Source organism: Lepidochelys kempii, chromosome 1 (genome assembly GCF_965140285.1).
Source record: "Lepidochelys kempii isolate rLepKem1 chromosome 1, rLepKem1.hap1, whole genome shotgun sequence".
Taxonomy (NCBI): Eukaryota; Metazoa; Chordata; order Testudines; family Cheloniidae; genus Lepidochelys; species Lepidochelys kempii.
Window position 1 is genome coordinate 186,318,746 of NC_136380.1, and position 21,613 is coordinate 186,340,358.

Genomic DNA, 21,613 nt, shown 5'->3' on the forward strand with positions numbered 1-21,613 from the left:
AATCCAGCTTCTTCTCTCCCTAACCCTGCAGACATGCGCTCCCAATGCCAGCATCCATTTTGCTGGTTAATGACTCAACAGCTAAATCAAAACATAGCAGTGGGGAGATGGGGTTGCATGGAGAGTGCAGGCAATGGACAGCGTGAGGTAGGGAACTGCGGAGGCACGGCAGGTCAAGGCTTGTACCAGGCAAGACTACTGCCCACCCCACTTCTGCAAACATCCCCCATCCCAGCATGGTGCCTCTTATCCAGTTTCCTGCAAAACTCCATTTCCAGTTGCCAGCTATGTGGAAAGTAGCCAGTTCTCAAAGGACTACATGGATTTATGCATATGCCTGGAGAGGGTAAATCACACTTCCTTATTCCTGTGCAAGGCTCTGCTGTGGGAACAGGCAGGCTGTGTAATACCCGATACAGAGCCCTTTATCTCCTCCCTTTAACACACCGTTACAGCTCAGGAGGATGGTAAAACATCCCTGAGTACATTCCTTAACCCAGCAGTCTGCTTCCATTCCTGAACCCCCTTGGGCTTTCCTTGAGTGTGTGTGGGCGGGGGAAGGGGCAGAGGAGAATAGCCCTTGAGGACAGGGTCCCCATTTGAAGGGGAAGCTGCAGAGCCCCGCGTGGTTTGGACACAAATCAGTTCAGGGAGGAGACAGACATCACGAATGCGGTTGATACAGATGATAGCAACGGCAGACTCAGGCTGTGAACGTGATACACATGCGTAAGCCCCGGGTGCTCCTGGGGGTAACACGAAGAGTGACAGTGGCTCTGAGCTTCAACATGACAGAGTAAGGCTGAGATGTTTCACTGACGCTAGCCCAGCTCTCCGTGGGTGATGGAAACAGGTGTGGAACCTATTAGCTGCCCAGGCCCAGTGGGAAACAAATGACCTTTATGTAGGAACACCTGCACCGCTTGCTAACCACACATCACCCCAGCCGGAACAGAGGGACTTATCAGATTCCAGCACTCTGGCTGGGAGGGGAGGTGCGTCCCAAGAGCACGCAACAAACAGGGGGATGTTTGGCAAAGTGGGAAGAGAAGCCTGGCTTCCAGTTCGGGGACAACGGCCCAGGCTATGAGGTGAGGAAGGTGTGACTGGGTCCAGTTTGGGGACAAAGGTTTAGTGTGGGAGAGGGAGGAAGGGGAGAAGGATTTAGCTCAACAATATTTAGTTCAGCTACAGGTTTTGGGCAAAGTTAACTGCTGGAAAGAGGGTTTGCCAGGGGAATGCCCTGCCGGTGTAGTCCATGTTACCTGGCTGCTTGACGGTGACCTCGGTTCGCCCAGACACCTCCTCCGCCAGCTTGTACCAGGCATGGTTGGGGCTGAGCAGCCACTCCTCCACATGGCAGTAGTAGCTGCCGCTGTCACTGACCTCTGCCCGCTGGACAGTAAGGCTGAAGAGCCCTCCAGAGGAGGACCGCTCGAACTGCAGCCTCCCCCGTAGCCCCTCCTCCTCGGCGTAGGTGCCGTACTCGAAAGCAGAGCTGTGGGTTGTCTTCAGGATGAGCTTGCCATCGGCGTCGGACGGCTTGTGGACATACCACAGCACAGCAAAGTGAGAGTCCAGGCTGGTCTGCGATTTCACGGAGCAGTTCAGGGGGATGGGCCTGTTCTCCACCAGGGTGATGCTCCGCTTTGATTTGCTGACCTGTAGCTTGGTCACTAAGAGGAAGGAGAGGGGAGGATGAGAAGTGGTAGGTCATTAACACAGAGAAAAAACACCCACAGTTAATTTAAAAAAAAAAAAAAAAAAAAAAAAGATGACAACCCTCCCCGCACATGCAGTCTCATCCATTATCTCCTTGTATAAGACTAAATAGGACCACTGATCCACAGGAATTTAGAGACCCCTGTATTGAATCTTCTTCCCAGTTTCCTCCTTCACCTCAATGAACTCCTGAATCCTCCCCACAGCTCCCACAGTGAGAGGCTTGGTTTCTCACAGCTGCCTCAGGCCCCTTAGAAGGATCCTGGATGAAGGCATCCAGTCTAGCAGGAGATTCACACATATCATCCGTTCTCCAGGGACTTCAGATTCCTCCGTCCCTAGGGCTGCACTTGTTAAATGAACCCTTGTTTTTCCAAAGCTTCCTGCACAAATCTCTGTGCTGCTGACCCAGCGCCACAGAAAGCCATCTGCAGATAGAGCGTGTACCCTGCCACACCCTGATCATCTCACTGAACTGAAAGCTTTTTAAAGGCTATTGGGGATCAGATCAATATGGACATTAAAACATGAGCAACGTGAGAAACAGACACTTGACTGGAATGGAAGAGGAGGGAAGCATAGTCTGGTTTGCAGTCAGAGCCCATGGCGGGAAGTCAGGAATTCTGTGCCAAGTTCTGCCACATGCTTGCTGTCTGACCTTGGGCAAATCACAGAGACAGTGACTCTCTCAACTTCCCACCATTACCTCCATCAGTTCAGCTCCCCGAGTGGTAGCAAAGGTGGCTGCACTAGTGTATGCAAGGCACAGCACCCACTGGTATTTTAGCCACTGCGTTCAGACCCGCTCTGAACAGGGTGACAATGGGTTTAAAACCCTGGTGCCCTCCCTATGCTGAAACAAGAATCATGGAGTGACAGTCTTTTTATTGTATGTGCATGGGCTATGCCTAATACAATGGGCCTTAATCCCTGACTGGTGCCCCTAGGAACTACTTCAACACAAACAAAATAGTTCAGTGTATTTACATCTGTATGAAGGTACCGGTGCCTTTCCTGCACTTTTGGGGCTATCTGGGATTTGGTATGCCCTAGATCCCACTGAATGAAGATTTGAAGTGAGGAGCAAGGTCTGAGTAGACACAAAGCGAGGCCCAGACAACTCTGACTCAGTCCATCTCCCTTCTTCCCCCGTCTAGGAAAGTGGGGCATAGTTCCCCCCCAAGAACTGCTGGCACAGGAAATGGATTGGCATACCTAAGTATTGGTTAGGCCAGGAAGAGGAAGGGGATGTGGGAAACCAGATCACATAGTTAGAAGGGATTTATCCCAAGTTTCAGCACTGAGAGCACTACTGGATCTCATCACACCACATAAGCTGAACAGGGTCAGACCCATAAATACTCATATAGGAGACCTCCAGGTGATGCAGGGAGTGAGTGTTGGTGCTTCTGGCAGATGACATCTTTCCCTCAAAGTCAGCACTGAACTGGTTCCCCAGCATTCAGTTCTCTTTGCTACTGGAAGTGCCATCTTTCAGATCAGATTTATAAATGCTGCTCCTGATGCTTGTGAAAAGTGCCACTGGTTCTTTAATGGCCACGAGAGTCAGGGTTTTAACTAACCCTGGTACCAAGGTCCAAATCAGGTAATTACAATCTCTACCTAAATTTCATCTGCAGTTTTTGTTGCTGAATGATGATCTGCAGGTCTTCTCCTGAATGGCTGTGTAGTGTCGCTGTACATGGTAATACCACTGCTGTGTTTCACTCCAGAAGTGGAGGCATTTTTGTGCTGGGAGAAGGGATTCTGTACACAGGTTTTAAATCTATTATTGAAGTTTACAAAGCATTCTGGGGACAAGAGGCATCACAGAAATACATGGATTGCAAGTCAGCACAGCTTCATTCAGATAAAAGGCGGGCTGCAGATTTACACGAGCTGAGGATCTGTCCCACAAGTTCTATCGATTAGGATGCAATGGGGTCTCTTCTCACTGGGGCAATGAGTCTCCATTTTGCATTACTTTTTACTTCACCAAGCTACCACTGAATTCTGTAGTCTCAATCGCCCTGTCAGCCAAGCTGAATGTGTGTGGGGAGGAGCCTGGGGGAGAGAAGGGTACATACAAACAGCATCAAATGGAAGGAAGAGGCTCCGACGACAATGACACTTTTCTGCTCTAAGACAACATTTGAAGATACGTATCCTGGTAGCACAGAAAAGTTCCCCTGGAGCCTGTATTGCCTTTGGCTTTAATCAGTGTGCTAATAAAGACTAGATAACTGCATTAGGGGATGGCACATTGGAGCGGGGGGTGGGGTGGGGGAATAGCCCCCAGCTTTCCTCTCTGGGGACTGACTCAATGGAGAGGTTTAGGCTCATGCTGCTATGTTCCTCCTAGCTCAATCCTCCAAGCAGGTTGCACAGAGACCCACTTCACCTCCTTGTCTCATTCTAGGTGGGAAAAGGTTATTTCAAATCGGAACCAGTCCTCCAGTGCCTGGGATAAAAACCAAGAGAAAAGGAAGCCAATCTCAGAAGCTCTATTTCTCCCCCTTCAACCCCCTTTCCAACAGTTTATTTTTAATTGGTACGGGATTATTTTCTGCAACTGTTGCTAAGGAAACCTCAGTTGCTATAGCAACTGTATATGTTAAGTTGCTTGCTTATATCTATTAAAATACAGTATACACACATGCTGTTTGTTGTGGGGGCATACTGTATCTATATACATATGCCCTGGGTATATATTGTACCTATATTTAGAAACATGAAAAATCAGAAAGAGATCTTTAAGAATCCCTCCTAATTTTCTTCCCACATTATAGCATTTCAAGGGGAAGTGAGCTGGAAGGAGAGAGAAGGGATTTTTTAAGTCTGGTGCTTCTGGGCAACAGACCCATATCTCACATGGATACGATTTATTCCACTGATGGGGCAAAAGTGCACTCCCAGACCAAAATACGTAGCCATTCTCAACACACACACGTACACCCTGATGTTACAGAGCACCAGGGCAGCCCAGAGTGTGGCTGTTCCTGCTTCCTCCAACACCTGGGAGTGTTTCCCAGCCATTGCCCTAGTTTTCAAAGCCTCTGATCTGTTTCTTACTGCCCTCCCATAATGAGAAGCCGTACACACTGAAGCCTGGAGGGTATGTTTTGAGATGTGTGTCTGAAGGGCCAGACAAGTAGTTCTGGCATCAGGCAGAGAGCTAAGGAGGAGTCTGGTGCTATCCCTGACACAGGATGATAAATCCTCCACCCTACATGCTGGATAGAAAGCAGAAAGTATTGTGGGGGTTTATTACACTTAAGTTACCAGGTGAGAAGATAGTTAAATTTTCCGTAACTGGTTTTCTTCGAGATGTGTGGCTCATGTCTATTCCACAATAGGTGTGCGTTTTTGCCACATGCACCGGTGCCGGAAGATTTTCCCCTAGCAGTACCCGTGGGGGGGGGGGGGGAGGAACGCCCCCCCCCCCCCCCAAACCCTAGGGTGGTGCCTGCCTGGCACGGTATAAGGGGAGCTGCGTGCTCCCCCCACCCTCAGTTCCTTCTTGCCAGACCAACTCCGACAGAGGGGAAGGAGGGCGGGATGTGGAACAGACATGAGCAACACATCTTGAAGAACACCAGTTACGGAAAAGGTAAATGTCTTTTCTTCTTCGAGTGATTGCTCATGTGTATTCCACAATAGGTGATTCCAAGCTATATTTGTTGAAGGTGGGTAGGAGTTCACAAATTCCCAGGGCGGAGGACAGCTCTGCCGAACCCGGCCTCATCCCTGGTTTGGGGGATGATCGCATAGTGCGAGGTGAACGTGTGAACCGAAGACCACGTGGTGGCCCTACAAATGTCCTGGATGGGGACGTGGGCCATGAAGGCAGCCGACGAGGCCTGTGCCCGAGTCTAGTGTGCCCTCACAATGGGTGGCAGGGGGACACCCGGCAGCCCATAACAGGAAAAGATGCATGAAGTGATCCGATTGGAAAGCCGCTGAGTGGAAATCGGCTGGCCCCTTGTGCGCTCTGCTGAGGCGACAAACAGTTGCAAGGACTTTCTGAACGGCTTGGTCCGCTCGAGGTAGAAAGCCAGAGCCCACAGCACATCGAGCGTGTGGAGATGGCGCCCATCACTGGACGCATGAAGCTTGGGGCAGAGGACCTGTAGAAAAATGCCCTGACCCATGTGGTAGGAGGAGACCACCTTTGGGAGGAACACAGGGTGTGGGCAGAGCTGGACCTTGTCTTTATGAAAGACCATGTATGGTGACTTGGAGGTCCTGAGCGCCGAGACTCGCCATGATTGCAACCAGAAAGGCCACCATCCACCAGTGGTTCAAACAGGGGCCCCGTGAGATGAGCCAACACCAGGTTTAGGTCCCACTGCGGGACTTGGGGTCTAGAATATGGAAAAAGACGGTCCAAACCCTTAAGGAACCGGCCAGTCATAGCATGGGAAAATACCGTGTGCCCTTGCATCAGTGGATGGAAGGCCGATATGGCTGCCAGGTGCACCTTGACTGACGAAGGCGCCAGGCCTGGGCCCTCAGGTGGAGGAGGTAATCAAGGATAAGCTGGATCGGGGCGGTCACCGGGGAGACACCCTGGTCCGCCGCCCACCTAGAAAACCAGGACCACTTCACCAAATAAGCGTGGCGAGTGGAGGGCCATCTACTTTCGAGGAGGATGCGCTGAACCTGCTCTGAGCACGTCCTTTCCTCTTGACCTAACTACTGAGCAGCCACGCCGTGAGGTGAAGAGCCGCCAGGTTGGGGTGAAGGAGGCAGCCCTGGTCCTGAGAGAGCAGGTCCGGGCTGAGCGGCAATGGCCACAGCGGAACTACTGCCAGGCCCGTGAGGCTCCCGTACCAATGTTGCCTGGGCCACGTTGGGGCAAACAGGAGGACTTGGGCCTTGTCCGTCTTTTATCTTCTCCAGGACCCTGCCAACTAGAGGGAATGGGGGAAAGGTGTAGAGAAGCCGGCCTGGCCAGGACAGGACAAAGGCATTGGAGATAGCACCCCTCCCCATGCCCCCCTCCAGAGCAGAACTGGGGGCATCGCCGGTTCTGCTGAGTTGCAAACAGGTCCACCTGGGGAGTACCCCACCTTCAGAAGAGCTGGTGGGCCACTTCCGGGTGGAGGGACCACTTGTGTTGCGAGGAAAAGTCCCTGCTCAAGCGATCTGCCCTCTCGTTCCGGGCGCCCAGTAAGTGGAAGGCCTTCAGGTGGATGTTGTGGGTTATACAGAAGTCCCACCGCCTGAGGGCTTCGCGGCAGAGGATCGGGCCCCGTCTTGCCTGTTGATATAGAACATTGAGGCCGTGTTGTCCGTGAGGACCCTGACTACCTTGCCCTCCAGGTGCGAGCAGAAAGCCATACACGCCAGCTGCACTGCCCTGAGCTCCTTGACATTTATATGTAAGGTCAGGTCTTGAGCCGACCACAGGCCTTGGGTCTGAAAGTTCCTCACATAGGCCCCCTAACCCAAGTCCGACGTATCGGACGCCAGCTCCAACGACAGGGCCCTGTCCCTGAACGGGACCCCTTGGAGCATGTTGTTTGGGGCAGACCACCACAGCAGAGAGGTGATCACCGAGTTCGGCATGGTGAGGACTTTGTCCATCCTGTCCATGGCCTGGGAGAACTTCAAGGCCAACCAGAGCTGGAGGGGCCTCATCCTGACGGACCACTTACATGCACGCCGACATGTGACCCAGGAGTAGTAGGCAAAACCTGGCTGTTGTTACCGGGAACCTTGTGACTGAGTCGATGAGACCTTTCAGGGACTCAAATCTGTCTGGTGGGAGACAGGCCCTGGCCGACACTGCGTCCAGGAGCGCCCTGATAAACTCTACGCATTGGACCGGGACTAACGTGGACTTGGTTGTTGTTTACCAACAGCCCAAGGTGGTGCAGGTGGACAGGAGGAATGCCATGTGATCCCTCACCTGCGACTGGGAGGTGCCCTTGACAAGCCAATCTTCCAGATAGGGAAATATCTGGACCCCCAAGCTGTCTGAGGTAGGCTGCTACCACAGACATGCATTTTGTAAACACCCTGGGGGCAGTGGACAGACCAGATGGGAGGACCGTTAATTGGTAATGATTCTGACCCACCACAAAATGGAAGAAGCGCCTGCGCTCCTCGAATATGTGGATGTGGAAGTACGCGCCCTGTAGATCAAGGGCAGCGTACCAGTCCCCAGGATCCAGGGAGGGGATGATGGAGGCCAGGGAGACCATTCGGAACTTGAGCTTCACCATGTACTGATTCAGACCTCGGAGGTCCAGGATGGGCCTGAGCCCCCCTTTGGCCTTCGGGATAAGGAAATAACAGGAGTAATACCCCTTGCCCATGAACTCCTCGGGCACAGCCTCTACTGCTCCTAGTCCTAGGAGCTGCCCCACCTCCTGCTCGAGCAGAGCCTCGTGTGAGGTGTCCCCCAATAGGGACGGGGGGTGGGCAGGATTCGGCGGGGAGGAAGTAAACTGGAGGGTGTAACCCTGGGAGATGGTGTTGAGGACCCATTGGTCTGAGGTTAGCTGCGACCATTCCGGGAGGAAAGCAACCAACCGGTTGGAGAAGGGAAGCTTTATTGGGGGTGGATCCCTGATGAGGACTGGTGGGGTACCCCCGAGCAGCCTGTCAAAAACACCTTTTCCCCGCCTGCTTGCCCTTCAAGGACCCAGGCTGGGGGGCAGGCCGAGACTGCCTATGAGGGTGTCTCTTATAGTCCCGCTGCTTCTTATGGGTGGCCTGGGCGGGAGTCTGCTTGAACTTAGGTTTTGCCGGAGCTGGGACATAGAGGCCCAGAGTCTGGAGGGTTGTGCAGGAGTCTTTCATGCCATGCAGCCTTGGATCTGTTTCCTCCGCAAACAGAGCTTTCCCGTCAAACGGGAGATCCTGCATGGAAGACTGCGCCTCGCTGGACAGCCCAGAGAGCAGGAGCTGTGATACCCGTCTCATGGACACCACAGAGGCCATTGATCGTGCGGCTGTGTCGGCAGCATCCGAGGCTGCCTGCAGGGATGCCCTAGCAGCCTTTGCCCCTTCCTCCACTAGCACCTTGAACTCCTTCCTATTGCGCTCCTGGAGGGAGTCCTCAAACTTGGGCAGGGACCTCACAGATTGAACTCGTACCGGCTGAGGAGAGCCTGATGGTTTGCCACTCGTAACTGGAAACTCGAAGATGAATAGACTTTCCTTCCGAAAGAGTCCAGTCTCCGAGAGTCTTTTTTTCTTTGGGGTTGGGGCGGCTGACCCTGCCGTTCCCTGTGGTTGACCGACTCGACCACCAGGGAGTTGGGCGCCGGGTGGGTATACAGGTACTCATGCCCCTTAGCGGGTACAAAGTACTTGCGTTCGGCCTTTTTAGAGATGGGGCCAACAAGCCCGGAGTTTGCCACAGGGCATTTGAAATCTTAGCCACCCCTTCATGGAGAGGCAAGGCCACCCTACCCGGTGCCGATGGGGACAACACGTTAAACAGGAAGTCTGAGGGTCCTCCATCTCCGCTGCCTGGAGGTGGAGGCTTGCTGCCACCCTGTTTAAGAGTTCTTGGTGGGTCCTGAAGTCCTCCTGCGGGACGGAGGTGGGTGGGGCTGCAATCGCCTCCTCCGGGCAGGGTGAAGAGGCCAGTGCGGTGCTCTGGGTGTCGGCCAGCACAGGAGGTTCCACCACCTGGTTGGATTCGGGCATGGTGCCGAGAACGCACGTCCCATAGCCTCCTTTCTTGGGGGTCTGGAGAGGGAGGCCAATGGTGCCTCTGAAGCTCCAGCCACCGAGCGAGCTCCCACCAGGGGCTGCACCAGAGGCCACGGTGCCCACTGGTACCATTGGGCCGGCCACAACGCTTGGTGCCACTGCATCTGATGTGGCACCGGTGGGGCCGGCTGTTTGGGTTGGCTGGCCTGGCCCACCGAAGGACGGCTAAGAATGGAGACCAGGCTGGCATAAGATCTACTGCCGTCTCTGGACCAGGAGAAGCGGCAGTGCCGGGATCTACGACGGCCACGGGACCGTGATCTTGATGTGGAGGACCGGTACCGGTGGTAACAGCTGCTCTGCAAACGGCCTCGACAGGCGGACCCGTGACGGCGAAACGCCGGCGATGGTCGCCCTGGGCTGAGATATCTTGGCGGAGACTTGAAGCGGGAGTCCGAGCAGGAACAGCGTGGACAACCATGCTGTGATCAACTGCAGTACCCTCTTTGAGACAAGGACCGATGGCAATGCCAGCCTCGGTCCTGCAGATATTCACTCCTTGAAGATGAGCGGTGCCGTGAGTCCCGGCCGGCCGGAACCCAGCCAGACAGTCTGGTTGGGGTCGAGGGCGATCCACCTGGACTCTGCCCCGAGCAATCGCTGGGCGGTGATAGGCGTTGGGAATGTTCTCTCGACCAAGATCGGTACCGGGCCAGAGGCGACTGCGGAGATTGCAGGGGTGGCTTGCTTCTGGAGTGCAGGGCCGATATCAGCAGTGCTCCGAGAACTGCATAGACATAACATCCCGGGCCCCCTGGAGGGCTTCAGGCGTGGATGGAGAGACCTGTTCCGAAGGGGCTGGGCTACTCCATTCAATGTGAGTCGGAGGCCTGGGGCCCGGTGGGGATCGAAGACTGCCCGACATGGGCCTAGCCTCCGTCCTAGACTTCCCTCGGTGCCGCTGCAAATAGGGAGTCTTCCTGGCCCTCTTGGTGTGCCCCGTGGACAGGGAGCGGTGCCGACTGGTCAATGGCACCGGAGGGTCGCCGCGTACCAACAGTGGTGCCAGGTACCAGTTCGGAGCAGCGTGCCGGGGTCACCGTCAGCACCGACTCCATCAGGATGGCCCGGAGCCTAACGTCCCTTTCTGTTTTGGTCCGAGGCTTAAACAACTTGTAAATCTTGCACCTTTCGCTGATATGGGTTTCTCCTGAGCAGCACAAACAGTCTGCGTGCGGGTCACTTGTTGGCATAGAATGCCTACAAGAGCCACATGACTTAAACCCCGGGGCATGCCCTGGCCCGGGCTCACTGACTAACTAAACAGCTAACTAACTAGAGGTACTAACGCTGAACGAACAAACAGTTCTGGGGATGAGCTACGGCAAAGCTGGAGCAGAGCAGTTCCGACGCACCTTCACTGGCTGCAAGAAGGAACTGAGGGTGGGGGGAGCGCGCAGCTCCCCTTATACTGTGCCAGGCAGGCGCCACTCCAGGGGTTGTTGGGGCACTCCCCCCTATGGGTACTGCTAGGGGAAAAACTTCTCACACCGGTTCAAGTGGCGAGCACGCACACCTATTGTGGAATACACATGAGCAATCACTCGAAGAAGAAATTGCTCCGATCACCTCCACTCCTGTCAGCCACCACCACAGCAATGCATAAGGCAACGTTCACAAAGCCCTTTTTGCACCCAGAAGGGCTTAAAATACTTTTTCTAACGTTTTAATTCTGCAATAGCTGATAGGGATGACAGAGAAGTGGTGGCACAGAGTACTCTGGGGTCCTGGCTCAGCCAGACAGGGGCAGGTAGATTGTTTCAATACAGATCTGGGTTTTGCTATTTCTTTTGTGGCTTTATAGTTCATCTTTAGATGCGTTTGTGAGATATGGTAGTTGTACTGGACTGAGATAGTGTTCATGTGGTTAAGGCAAGAGAACACGGGTCCCAGGCACTGTATCCTCCATTGGCCAAACCTCAAAATCAAACCTTACTCAGTCAGAACACCCCACCCCTTCAATGTGAGATTGGCCTGAACAGAAAGACAGCAAAGGGTTTGACTCTACAATTTTCTCTCTGTAATTTGGCTCTACAATTCTAGGTTCTATAATGCAGCCTACCCGGGGCTATTCTGATGTGGGGAGAGGTGGTGGTGGAGTGGCTGCTGTACTGAACTGCAAAACACCATGGATAGCGGGAGCAATGATGTGAAGACACACAGCTACATAGCATTCTCTGCTAAGCTGTCAAGAGACCAAAGCTCTCTTAATAGGTCTCAGAAACATCTGCTCGGGGAACCCTGGGAAACAGGTGTGTGTTTTGGTGAGATAGTGTAGAGATAAACTGCAAACCATAATCCAGTCTCCACTGTGTTTCTTGGATTCCCTGGAGGGAGGAAGAAAATAAAGAGGATGGTAGCTTCATGCACTATTACTGGCTGTTGATACAACACTAACACATCATTTACACTGGCAATGAAACCAGTTTAAATCAATCATTGTTAAATCTGGTTCTGCTAGTATGGCTTCCTAATCACCAATGACCAAGCACAACAGTGTAGTGTGTGTGAAATGCGGGTTTAATTGACTTTTCGTAGCTGTGTTCTGTCAAACACAAGCCACTTAGCTCTGGGGTGGAACACAATAGCTATTTAAAAGCACAAAGCAGCACTACACACCCACACTGGAGTAACTTTTATAACTTTATCCAACTGAAGCTGCAGAGGGAATTTAGGGAAGTTAAATGGGTAATTACCCAACCTGGAATTTGGACAGGGCACCAGGGTTTAACATCCCTCTTCTTGGGAAGAATATGGTAGAGGAATTTTGATAACCACAAGAGGTCATGCAAGAGACACGCCTCCAGCCGCATGGTGCCCTTATATTACTTCCATGCTGGGGCATTGCTTCAGCATCAACTCACAAGAAAGAGCATCATCTACCGAGTCACCAGCATAACTTCCTGCAGCACCCTGTGCTTTCCTTGAAGGTCTCCCATCTCAGAGCTGCATGACCAGGCCTGATCCTCAGGATCAGACACAAGAAGACATGGCTGCAGACGTACAGCATGTACACACCACAGAAACTGGAAATCATTCCCTTTTCAGCTGAAGCCACTATGTAATGGATATAAACACAAATATACATAGGGAACATATGTTTCAGGAGGCAATGAGTCTAGTAATTGTAGCAGGGGAGGCTGGAAAGAGGACTCAATTGGCAGCTTTCCCGCCTCCCACCGACTTGCTGTGTTGGTTCAATCAGTTAATTTCTGTGCCTCAGTTTCCTTATCTGCAGAAATAAAAAGTTACCTACCTTTGTAAAGCACTTTGAAATCGGTAGATAAAAATGTTCCATAAAGGTGAACTGTCAGCGCTGTTCTTTTTAAGGCTGTTTAAGGCCCTCCTCTTGTAGAGCTCCCAAGAAAAATCAACACCAGAGTCCCACTGAGGGCAGACAGGAGGCTTTGCTCTTCTATAAAAAAATTCTAGGAACGAAGCTAATTAACGTGGCTGAAAACGCTCCCGGCAGAGCGTTCTCTTTTAAAGAGGGGGGATGGGACATCAGCTAAGAAATGCAACGCTGCGCATTTGTGTGAATTTTCAGGAAGTGCAAAGTACTGCCAAGGGCAGCCCAGGGAATCTGCTCATCTGCACAGGGAGAGGAGAGGAGTCAAGGGCTGCCTGGTCCCACTTTGAAGATTGTCATCCTTGAGGAGAGCTTCTGCAGAAACAGCCTCTTCCGGAGAGAGCTTACAAAATATTACTGAGTTTCCCAGAGAGTGCCCTAGTTTTAAAAGCCTCTGATAGAATGTGGCTGTTCTGATGTGAGAGAGGGAAAGGGTAGAAGGGGAAACAAAACCAAAACCAAAGAGGGCTTGTGCACAATATGCTGATAAAAGGTTGATCCACCAATGGGAGTGTGATTGCATGAGCTCATAGTTGATGCCCCACAGGGTCAAGATTTAATTCTTACAAATAGGATTGTTTTAGGAGCTGCCTGTCTCCTCAGAGTGTTAGGCTAGTGGATTGTAAAGGGTGATTTACAGTCTGTGGACTGCTGGAAAGGGTGGGAAGGAAGTCGGGGCTGTGACTTGCCTCCTGATAAGATTCCCTGGCTGAGGGACAGGACAATCTGAGCCAGTTCCACAAGAAGACTGTCATGCAAGATCAATGTATCAGTTCCTGTATCAGTGGACTCCCAGAACTGCAGCACCGTCCTGAGCAGTTGCTCAAGTGCTGTGTGTCATCCAAGGTGAACCCTGCAGAGCGGGCTGAGCCTCTTGCCGGAAGGAAGCCCTGTTACCCCCCTCACTAGTGCCAGGCAGCCCCCAATACTGTAGACAGGCACTCCCACTGGAATCCACCTCCTCCCTGTCAGTTCCTCCAGAGAGGAAGGACAGTTCAGTGGGCACTAGCCTGGGACTCAAGAGCCCTGGGATCAGTTCCCTGCTTGGGCACAAGCTTGGGCCAAGTCACTCACGTGTCTCTGTACCTCAGTTGCCTGTATGTAAAATGGGAACAACAGGCCATCCCTACCTTATGAGGCACTCAAGCACTATGGTAGTGGGGCCCAGATAAGTACCTTAGACAGTTCCTGACTCAGGACTGGCAGCAGGAAAATGGGTGGGTAAGGAGGATGTAAGTCCACTGAATTAGCTGGCAGGGAAGAAGGCAATTAAGAACAGATAAAGAAGATGAGTAAAGAAAGGAAATGACAGCAGAAGGGGTGGTCAGGTTAGGGCACTTACAGGACGAAGGATGGGCCAGGAAGCAGGAGAAGGTTCTCCAAGGGTTTAAACATTAAATACAAATCACAATGAAGCAGAGACAAAGACTTCAACACGAGGGCCATCTCCCCGGAGATGCAAGGAACATGGCAGCACAGCTCCTGCTACTGCTATTCTCTTTTAATAGAACACAAGTCCTGCTGAAACTGGATTAGCCATGCTGCAAATTGCATTAGCCAACATGGGCGGCTGGCTGGTGCGATGAGCGCATGAGAAGAGGAAATAGCATTAGGCTTTGCCTGCTATTATTACTGCTGTTATTAACTTGTCACTTTGCTGCAGTGTTCCTATAACAGTGAATTATTGCCTGCAAACAGGCCGATATGATTGAATTACCGGGGAGAGCAGCTCCATGGAAAGGTAAGACGGCCTCTTTCCTGAGGATCTTTCAGTTGCTGCCCATCCTGCCATCCAACACATATATGATACAGACAGAAGAGCCATTGAAGGTAGTTGACTGGCCAGTCAGACTTCAAGCAATGCTAGTTTCAGAAGCATTCTCCTTACCGCACAGGAGTTGTTTTGGTGTGTGCTGCACTACACACTGATCTCACTAAGATAAACACCTTATAGTTCCATGACCTTAATCACAAGGGAACAATGATTTGTTTTAATTCCAGTTTAGTTCCTCATGCACCTAGTTGGTGCAGAGACAACTCAGATACTCAGAACCTGATCCTAAGACGCACCAAGCACCCAGAGCTGCTGTTTAGTGTAACATCCAAGGCTCTTGCAGAAGCCCAGTATTGCCTAGGTCCCAGTATGTGATGACCTGTCACCCATCTAAGGCAGATATATGAGGAACAAATAAGTGTCATGGGACAGTGGTAAAGAATCACAGAAAGAGCTGTTCTGTGTCCAACTCACTGCACATCTTCTGCCTAGAGCCTTCCTCACATTCCTTCTTGCTTCGCTTGTCACTGATTTAAAGAAACAGCACACGTACCTTTGCCGCTGCCCTGATGCATACACAGTCTTCAAAACAAACAATTAGATATCCAGATGAGTCACTCATGTGATCACTTGTCTAGAGAGAGATGGATCTGCTCCTCCCTTCCTTCCCCCCCAACAGATAGAGCCCTCTGTTAGTTCAGTGATACGCTCTACTAACTCTACTGTTCTCCATCCTGAGTCTTCCCTCTCCTTGAGAGGCATTGGGCCTGGCACCCTCCAGACTATGCTGCAAAGGAGGAATACCCCCCCATCAATGGAATAGCACTGGTCCTCCATTTTCACCTAGTACCATCCTAGGTCCCTCTCTATAACCCTGGTTGGATCAGAATGGCTGGGCTTGGCTGTCTCTCCAGTAGCTCCCTCATTCACTTTACCTCTAACATTTCTTTCACCTTCAAGTTCACAGCGCTTCTCCCCACAACATAACAATATTCCCGGATATGCAGCATCAACAATACCTGCAAGCCCCAAGGGCAGCTCAGCAGTGGCACTCCCCTGGCCATGGGAAACACCCCTAGGATAGGACAGACAGGCGGGAGCTGTGATCCGTCCCACTTCCCTGAGAGAGAATTAATGACTGACAGACGCATACAACAGTGCCTGCCTCCAGCAGCATGTTACGCTCTACAAACCTTGCTGTCTCCTCAATACAGCCAGCATGAGCCAAATACTTAACGTCCACATGTACCAAGCTCACCTAAATCCACAGCAAAACCCCAGCTACCCAAACCTCTGCATAAGCATCCACCTCAGCACTGGTAATTTTCCAGAAGTCAATTGATTAACATTGTATTTAGTGCCACGACAGTTTGGGTAAGAACAGTTTAAACTCCCATGTTTCCAAATCTTTGCTGCAAAGGGTCTGCAAAGTGATATATCTTCTCCCCGAATCCCTCCGGCTGAGAAGTTATCTGATCTCTGTGTGCCCAGGCCAGTTTTGAAAAGCAAGAGCTTCACTAGATAAATGCTAAGCTTTCCTGGCGGAAACTAGTTACAAAAATGTTAAATGTTGAGGACAATTATAGTTTGAAAACTGCACATAAAACCTTCACCTTAACCTTCACCCGCTAAAAACAGAAGCCTTCATGTCATGTCAAAACCTGAAATAAACATAATATAAAGGCCATGGAAGAGGATTCCCAGCACAAGCTGTATCTGCCATCAGAACACAATATACTGCTCCCTGATCACTTGTAAATTAAAATATGGAGATAGAAAAGCTGGAATAGAGAATCTGTAGCGAGCAGCGGACACAGCAGGTAAAACTCACATATTGAGCAATTTAATCAATGCCCCTTCGAAAAGGTTTCAAATGAATAGCACTGGCGCAAAGGGAAAAACATTTAATTAAACTCTTCACAAAGAGCAAGTTACACACATGCCCCTGCCTATTTAATTTTGGAGCTAGTTCATTAATGGTCGGGGCTCCAAAAGGTGCCTGCATTGCACACACACAAACCAGGCAACTGGCTACCTGATTTATATACACTGGTATTTGATTTGCACACATCAATATATATGCGATTCAGAAGCTTCTTTCGCAATTGTGGCTTTACATGGCTTATAGACGGATTGACAAATAGAAGCTGGAATTTTGGTGGCGGTTAGAGAATTCTCCTCTCCACAATTAAGAGAACAATTTACCATTTTAGGAATAGCTTAGGAGCGCAGAGATCTAGGGCTATATCTATGCTACACAGATGCTACAGCAGCACAGCTGTAGCTACTCACTGTAATGTAGGCACTTCCTACATTCACAGAAGGGTTTCCCCCCGTTGATGTAGGTAATCCACCTCCTCAAGAGGCAGTAGCTAGGTTGATGGAAGAATTTTTCCATCAACCTAGTGCTTTTTACACTGGGGGTTAGATCAACCTAACTATGGTGCTCAGGGTACAAAATGTTTCACACCCCTAAGCGACGTAGCTAGGTGGATCTAATTTTTGAGTGTGAACCGGGGCTAGGAGGTTCCACCCTCCAGACCTAATAAGTGTGCAGGGTTTCTAGTACTGCCATCCTTAGACAGTTTCCTTGATTTTGCTGTGTAGGTAAATCATTTAGTCAGGCGTCTAGAACATGTAACAAAACACTACAAATATGTAACTCCCCACAATATATTTTTCAGGAAATTGTCACCCTAAAAGGGGACACATGGGAACACAGGAACAAACAAAAGGTCCATTGAATCAGGTACCCTGCTTTCCTGCTGTATTATTTTTTAAATGGGGTGCCTGGAATTAGGCTTCTAGATTCATTTTTATGCACTTAAACATGGATTTGGGAGCCTAAATAGGTACCTATTGTGACAGATTGACAATATCCTGGACATAACCTATGGAATTAAGATAAACTTTAATAAATAAGAGTTAATGTTTTTGATTCCACTGAACTAAAAATGCAATTGTATGTAACTTCTCTAGAAGCCTGACTAATGCAATCTCTGGAATTATTATTAGGAATTCCAAAGAGCTGTTTGGGACAATACTCGTGAAGTGGGAAATGCTAATTTCCTTCCAAACCCAGCCTTTTGAAGCTATGACCCGGGAAGAGACACCCATTGTCTACTAATTACCTGCTCCTGGGAACTCTACATCTAGATCAAAGATGCCCAAACTGTATAAAAAGGAACTAAACTGTTCATGGGGGTGCTAGTTCTGAGCTGAGGATATGTACTTGTGACCACAAAAGAGAAGGGGGGTGGGGGAGGACCCACCTGCCAGAGCCCAGTTGGAGACTGTTTGGGGGAATCTCTGGTAAGCTGATTAGCATGTATGCAGGTTCTTTCAGTGTTTTTAATATGCTTTCTCTGTAATGCTTATACCTTAAGAATAAATAGGCTTGCATAGGAAGTGTTGCACTGTAATTTATAACTGTGACAAAAGGAGAAAGGCAAAGCAGGCCTGCTTAGCTAGTCTGACTTTGCTGGTGAATTCACACCATATAATCAGGGAGCTTTGCAACCTGGAAATACTCTGGTCAAGAGGGAGAGAGATGCATGTCTCCATCCAATAGAGGTGACGGTCCAGGGAGCCAGAAGACAGAGAGTGGGTGCCCTTGCTGGATTATAGAGGGGGAATACAAGTGCAGCTGTCCTGAACTATGACACCTTTTTTAAAAAAACATTGGATCAGGTGCCACAACCAAACGGAGCAAAAATCCAGCTCGTCTAATACTGTATCTAGCCTCTGACTGATGCCAGATGCTTCAGTAGAAAGTGAAAAAAAAACAAAAAACCAGCCCTTTACACTTGATTATGAACCAATGCCCTGGAATAGCTTTAAAAGGAAAATTGCACTAATTTGGTTTACTCGGCACAGAGGTATTAAAACGCTACTGGGAAAAAACAGTGAATTCCTTACTTTATTTACACAGTTTTCCTAACAATTGGTATTTCTGAGCCTAGCATGGCAGGTAGCTGTCTGAGTGAAGAGTGAAGAGTAAAGCCACCTACAACACTCCCAACTACATAAGCCCAGAAGAAAACATTGTGAACCAATGTGTTAAATCAATATTCAAGCAGACTGGAAACTGGTGTCACACTGCCAGGATGTTGAGCACCAACCTGAAGGAAAGGGTGAAAAGTACACTGACCATCTGTGCAGAAGAATAAAAGAGAGGGTAACAGAGGGGAACATTCAATGTGGCACAGTGATTAAAAAAGCAACTACAATCTGCGTTGCATATATATGGGGAGCATATATTAAAACAAGGAAAGAGTTCTTTCCTTTTACACAGCACTGTTAGGTAACAGCCGGTGTTATCCTTTTCAGCTTATGAATGGAAACCTTATAGCCCACGGTGGGCAAACTTTTTGGTCCGAGGGCCACATTAGGAATGCTAAACTCTATGGAGGGCCAGGTAGGGAAGGCTGTGCCTCCCCAAACAGCCTGGCCCCCGCCCCCTATCCACCGCCTCCCACTTCCTGCCTCCTGACTGCTCCCCTCAAAACCCCGATGCATTCAACCCCCCCTGCTCCTTGTCCCCGGACCGCCGCTTCCCGGGACCCTACCCCCTATCCAACGCCCCCTGCTCCTTGTCCCCGGACCACCCCCTCCCGGGACCCCACCCCCTATCCAACACCCCCTGTTCCCTGACTGCCCCGACCCCTACCCACAGCCCTGCCCCTAACCGCCCCCCCGGACCCCATGCTCCCTGTCCAACCCCCCATGCTCCCTGTCCCCTGACTGCCCTCCGGAAGCCCCTGCCCTTTATCCAACCACCCTGCTCCCTGCCCCCTTACCATGCTGCTCAGAGTGGCAGGAGCTTGCAGCCAAGCCGCCACGCTCCCTGGCAGGAGCAGCGGGCCAGAGCGCGGGCAGCGCAGTCAGCTGAGGCTGCAGGGGAGGGGGGACAGCTGGGGAGGGACTGGGGACTAGCCTCCCCGACCAGAGCTCAAGGGCCAGGCAGGATGGTCCCACGGGCCAGATGTGGCCCGTGGGCCATAGTTTGTCAACCTCTGTTATAGCCTCATGTTTAGAACAAATGCTTGGGACTTAGGACTCACACATTCTATTCCCTGTTCTGCTACTGCCTTAATATATGGCATCTGGACAAATCACAACCTCTATGGCTTAGTTTCCCCATCTATAAAATGGATGTGAACTTTGCCTCACAGAGGGTGAGGAGCTCTAAGGATTAATGTCTGTCAAAAGCTTTGAAGATGGACAGCGACAAGTAATTCAGAAGTGATATGGGTGCTGACAGGGGAGAAATGAGGTTGATAAAGCATAGGGAGGGAAGAAACACAAGAAGAGATGAGAGGAGTTCAGTATACACAGCCGGTGATGAAGGAGGCTACAGGGGGCTACGATTCTGGTTCTGTATGTACATGCTGTAGGCAGGCGGGAGAAAAACTGCCCATTAAATAACAATGAGAAGAAAAGACAATGATTCTAAATTAAAAGAGGAAAAAAATCAGTTTAAATAGCAGCCAAAAAAAAAAGTCAATTTGAGAAAGGAAGCAAATTCTGGATTAAGGGATAGAACTAGGGCTGTCGATTAATCGCAGGTAAGTCCCGTGATTAACTCAAAAAAGTGCGATTAAAAAAATTAATCATGACTAATTGCACTATTAAACAATAGAATACCAACAGAAATTTATTAAATATTTTTGAATGTTTTTCTACATTTTCAAATATATTGATTTCTATTACAACATAGAATACAAAGTGTACAGTGCTCAATTATTATTTTTGATTACAAATATTTGCACTGTAAAAATGATAAACAAAAGAAATAGTATTTTTCAATTCACCTCATACAAGTACCATAGTGCAATCTTTTTATTGTGAAAGTGTAACTTACAGATGTAGATTTTTTTGGTTACCTAACTGCACTAGGTAGAACCCAAGCCCCAGAAATCCTTAAGTCTTAGCCAGACAAGCACCAGATGAGCTAGCAATAAGCCAGGTAGGACATGGACTTAAGTGACCTAGTACAGGGACCTTCTAGCACCAAGAACTCACAAAATATCCCAGATGCTTCCCAGACATTAAGGGACAAAATTTTGGCTCTCAAACTCCTATTGTGTTTTCCAGACTCCCAGTAAAAACATGGAAGCCCCCCACACTATTATTGTTATCAATAACTTTATTATACTTGGCTCTTACAATGCTTTTTCATGATCAGATCTTGAAGTATTCTGCAAAGGAGATAAGTCATTATCCCTGTTTTACAGATGGGGAAATTGATTGAGACGGAGAAGTCAAGTTTGTCTACATCATCCAGCAGGCCAGAGGCAGGAATAGAACAAGGTCTCCAGAGTCCCAGGCCAGTGCCTTAGATGCTTGACTGGCTCTGCACAGATATCTGGAGGCAGAATTTGGGCTTGTATCTCTAAACACAAAGTGAAGTCTGTGGAATATAGCATATCCTACCAGCAGCATCTGCAGAAGAGAGAGGGCAAAGAGGAAAAAGGACTCAACAGGTAAGTGGGAGAGAAAATGCCAGTAAAGGGGAGATGGGCAGGAGTGGGAGAAAACAGGATTTGATGCATTACTGTGGGGAAAGAGCATTGGGAGTCCTCGGTCAGGGAGAAGAGAAGTACCCATGGATGGAGGAGGGAGCCAGAGCAGGGAAGCTGCATGTGTGAGCTGCATGGGAGGTAGAACTCCCTTCAGTAAATCTGCAGGCTTGGAGGCTGTCTCTGCCACTGAGGATGAGGGGTATGGAAAAAAAGAAAAAGCTCTCGTACTGTTGACAGAGAATGCAAGGCCACTTGTTTTGTTCTCTTACGAATGGGCTGAGATAGAGCACAATTATGGGTTGCACAGAGGCTCAGTCACTTTATTTTGATTGTTAAGTGTGAAGGTCACAGAGAAGCTGCAGCTTGGTGGCAGGACAGGAGGTTTTATTACTCCAGTAATTAAGGGAAAGGAGCAAGGCCCTGAGCATCCAGCAGAGAGAAGGCCATTCTGCATCACAGTTACAGTCACCATTAATCAGCCCCATCCCGCTGTGTGGAGCCCTGGCATTCAGA

General features: G+C 50.0%; 1 protein-coding gene across 4 annotated transcripts in view; it reads right to left on the minus strand.

Annotated features, from left to right (window-relative positions):
• IGSF3 (immunoglobulin superfamily member 3) overlaps positions 1-21,613 on the minus strand; it is a 162,565-nt gene that overhangs the window by 15,847 nt on the left and 125,105 nt on the right. For all 4 annotated transcript variants that reach the window (XM_073304574.2, XM_073304603.2, XM_073304565.2 and 1 more), the window contains one exon: positions 1,266-1,676. In XM_073304574.2, the coding sequence (XP_073160675.1) occupies positions 1,266-1,676 (411 nt within the window). The remainder of the gene's footprint in view (positions 1-1,265; positions 1,677-21,613) is intronic.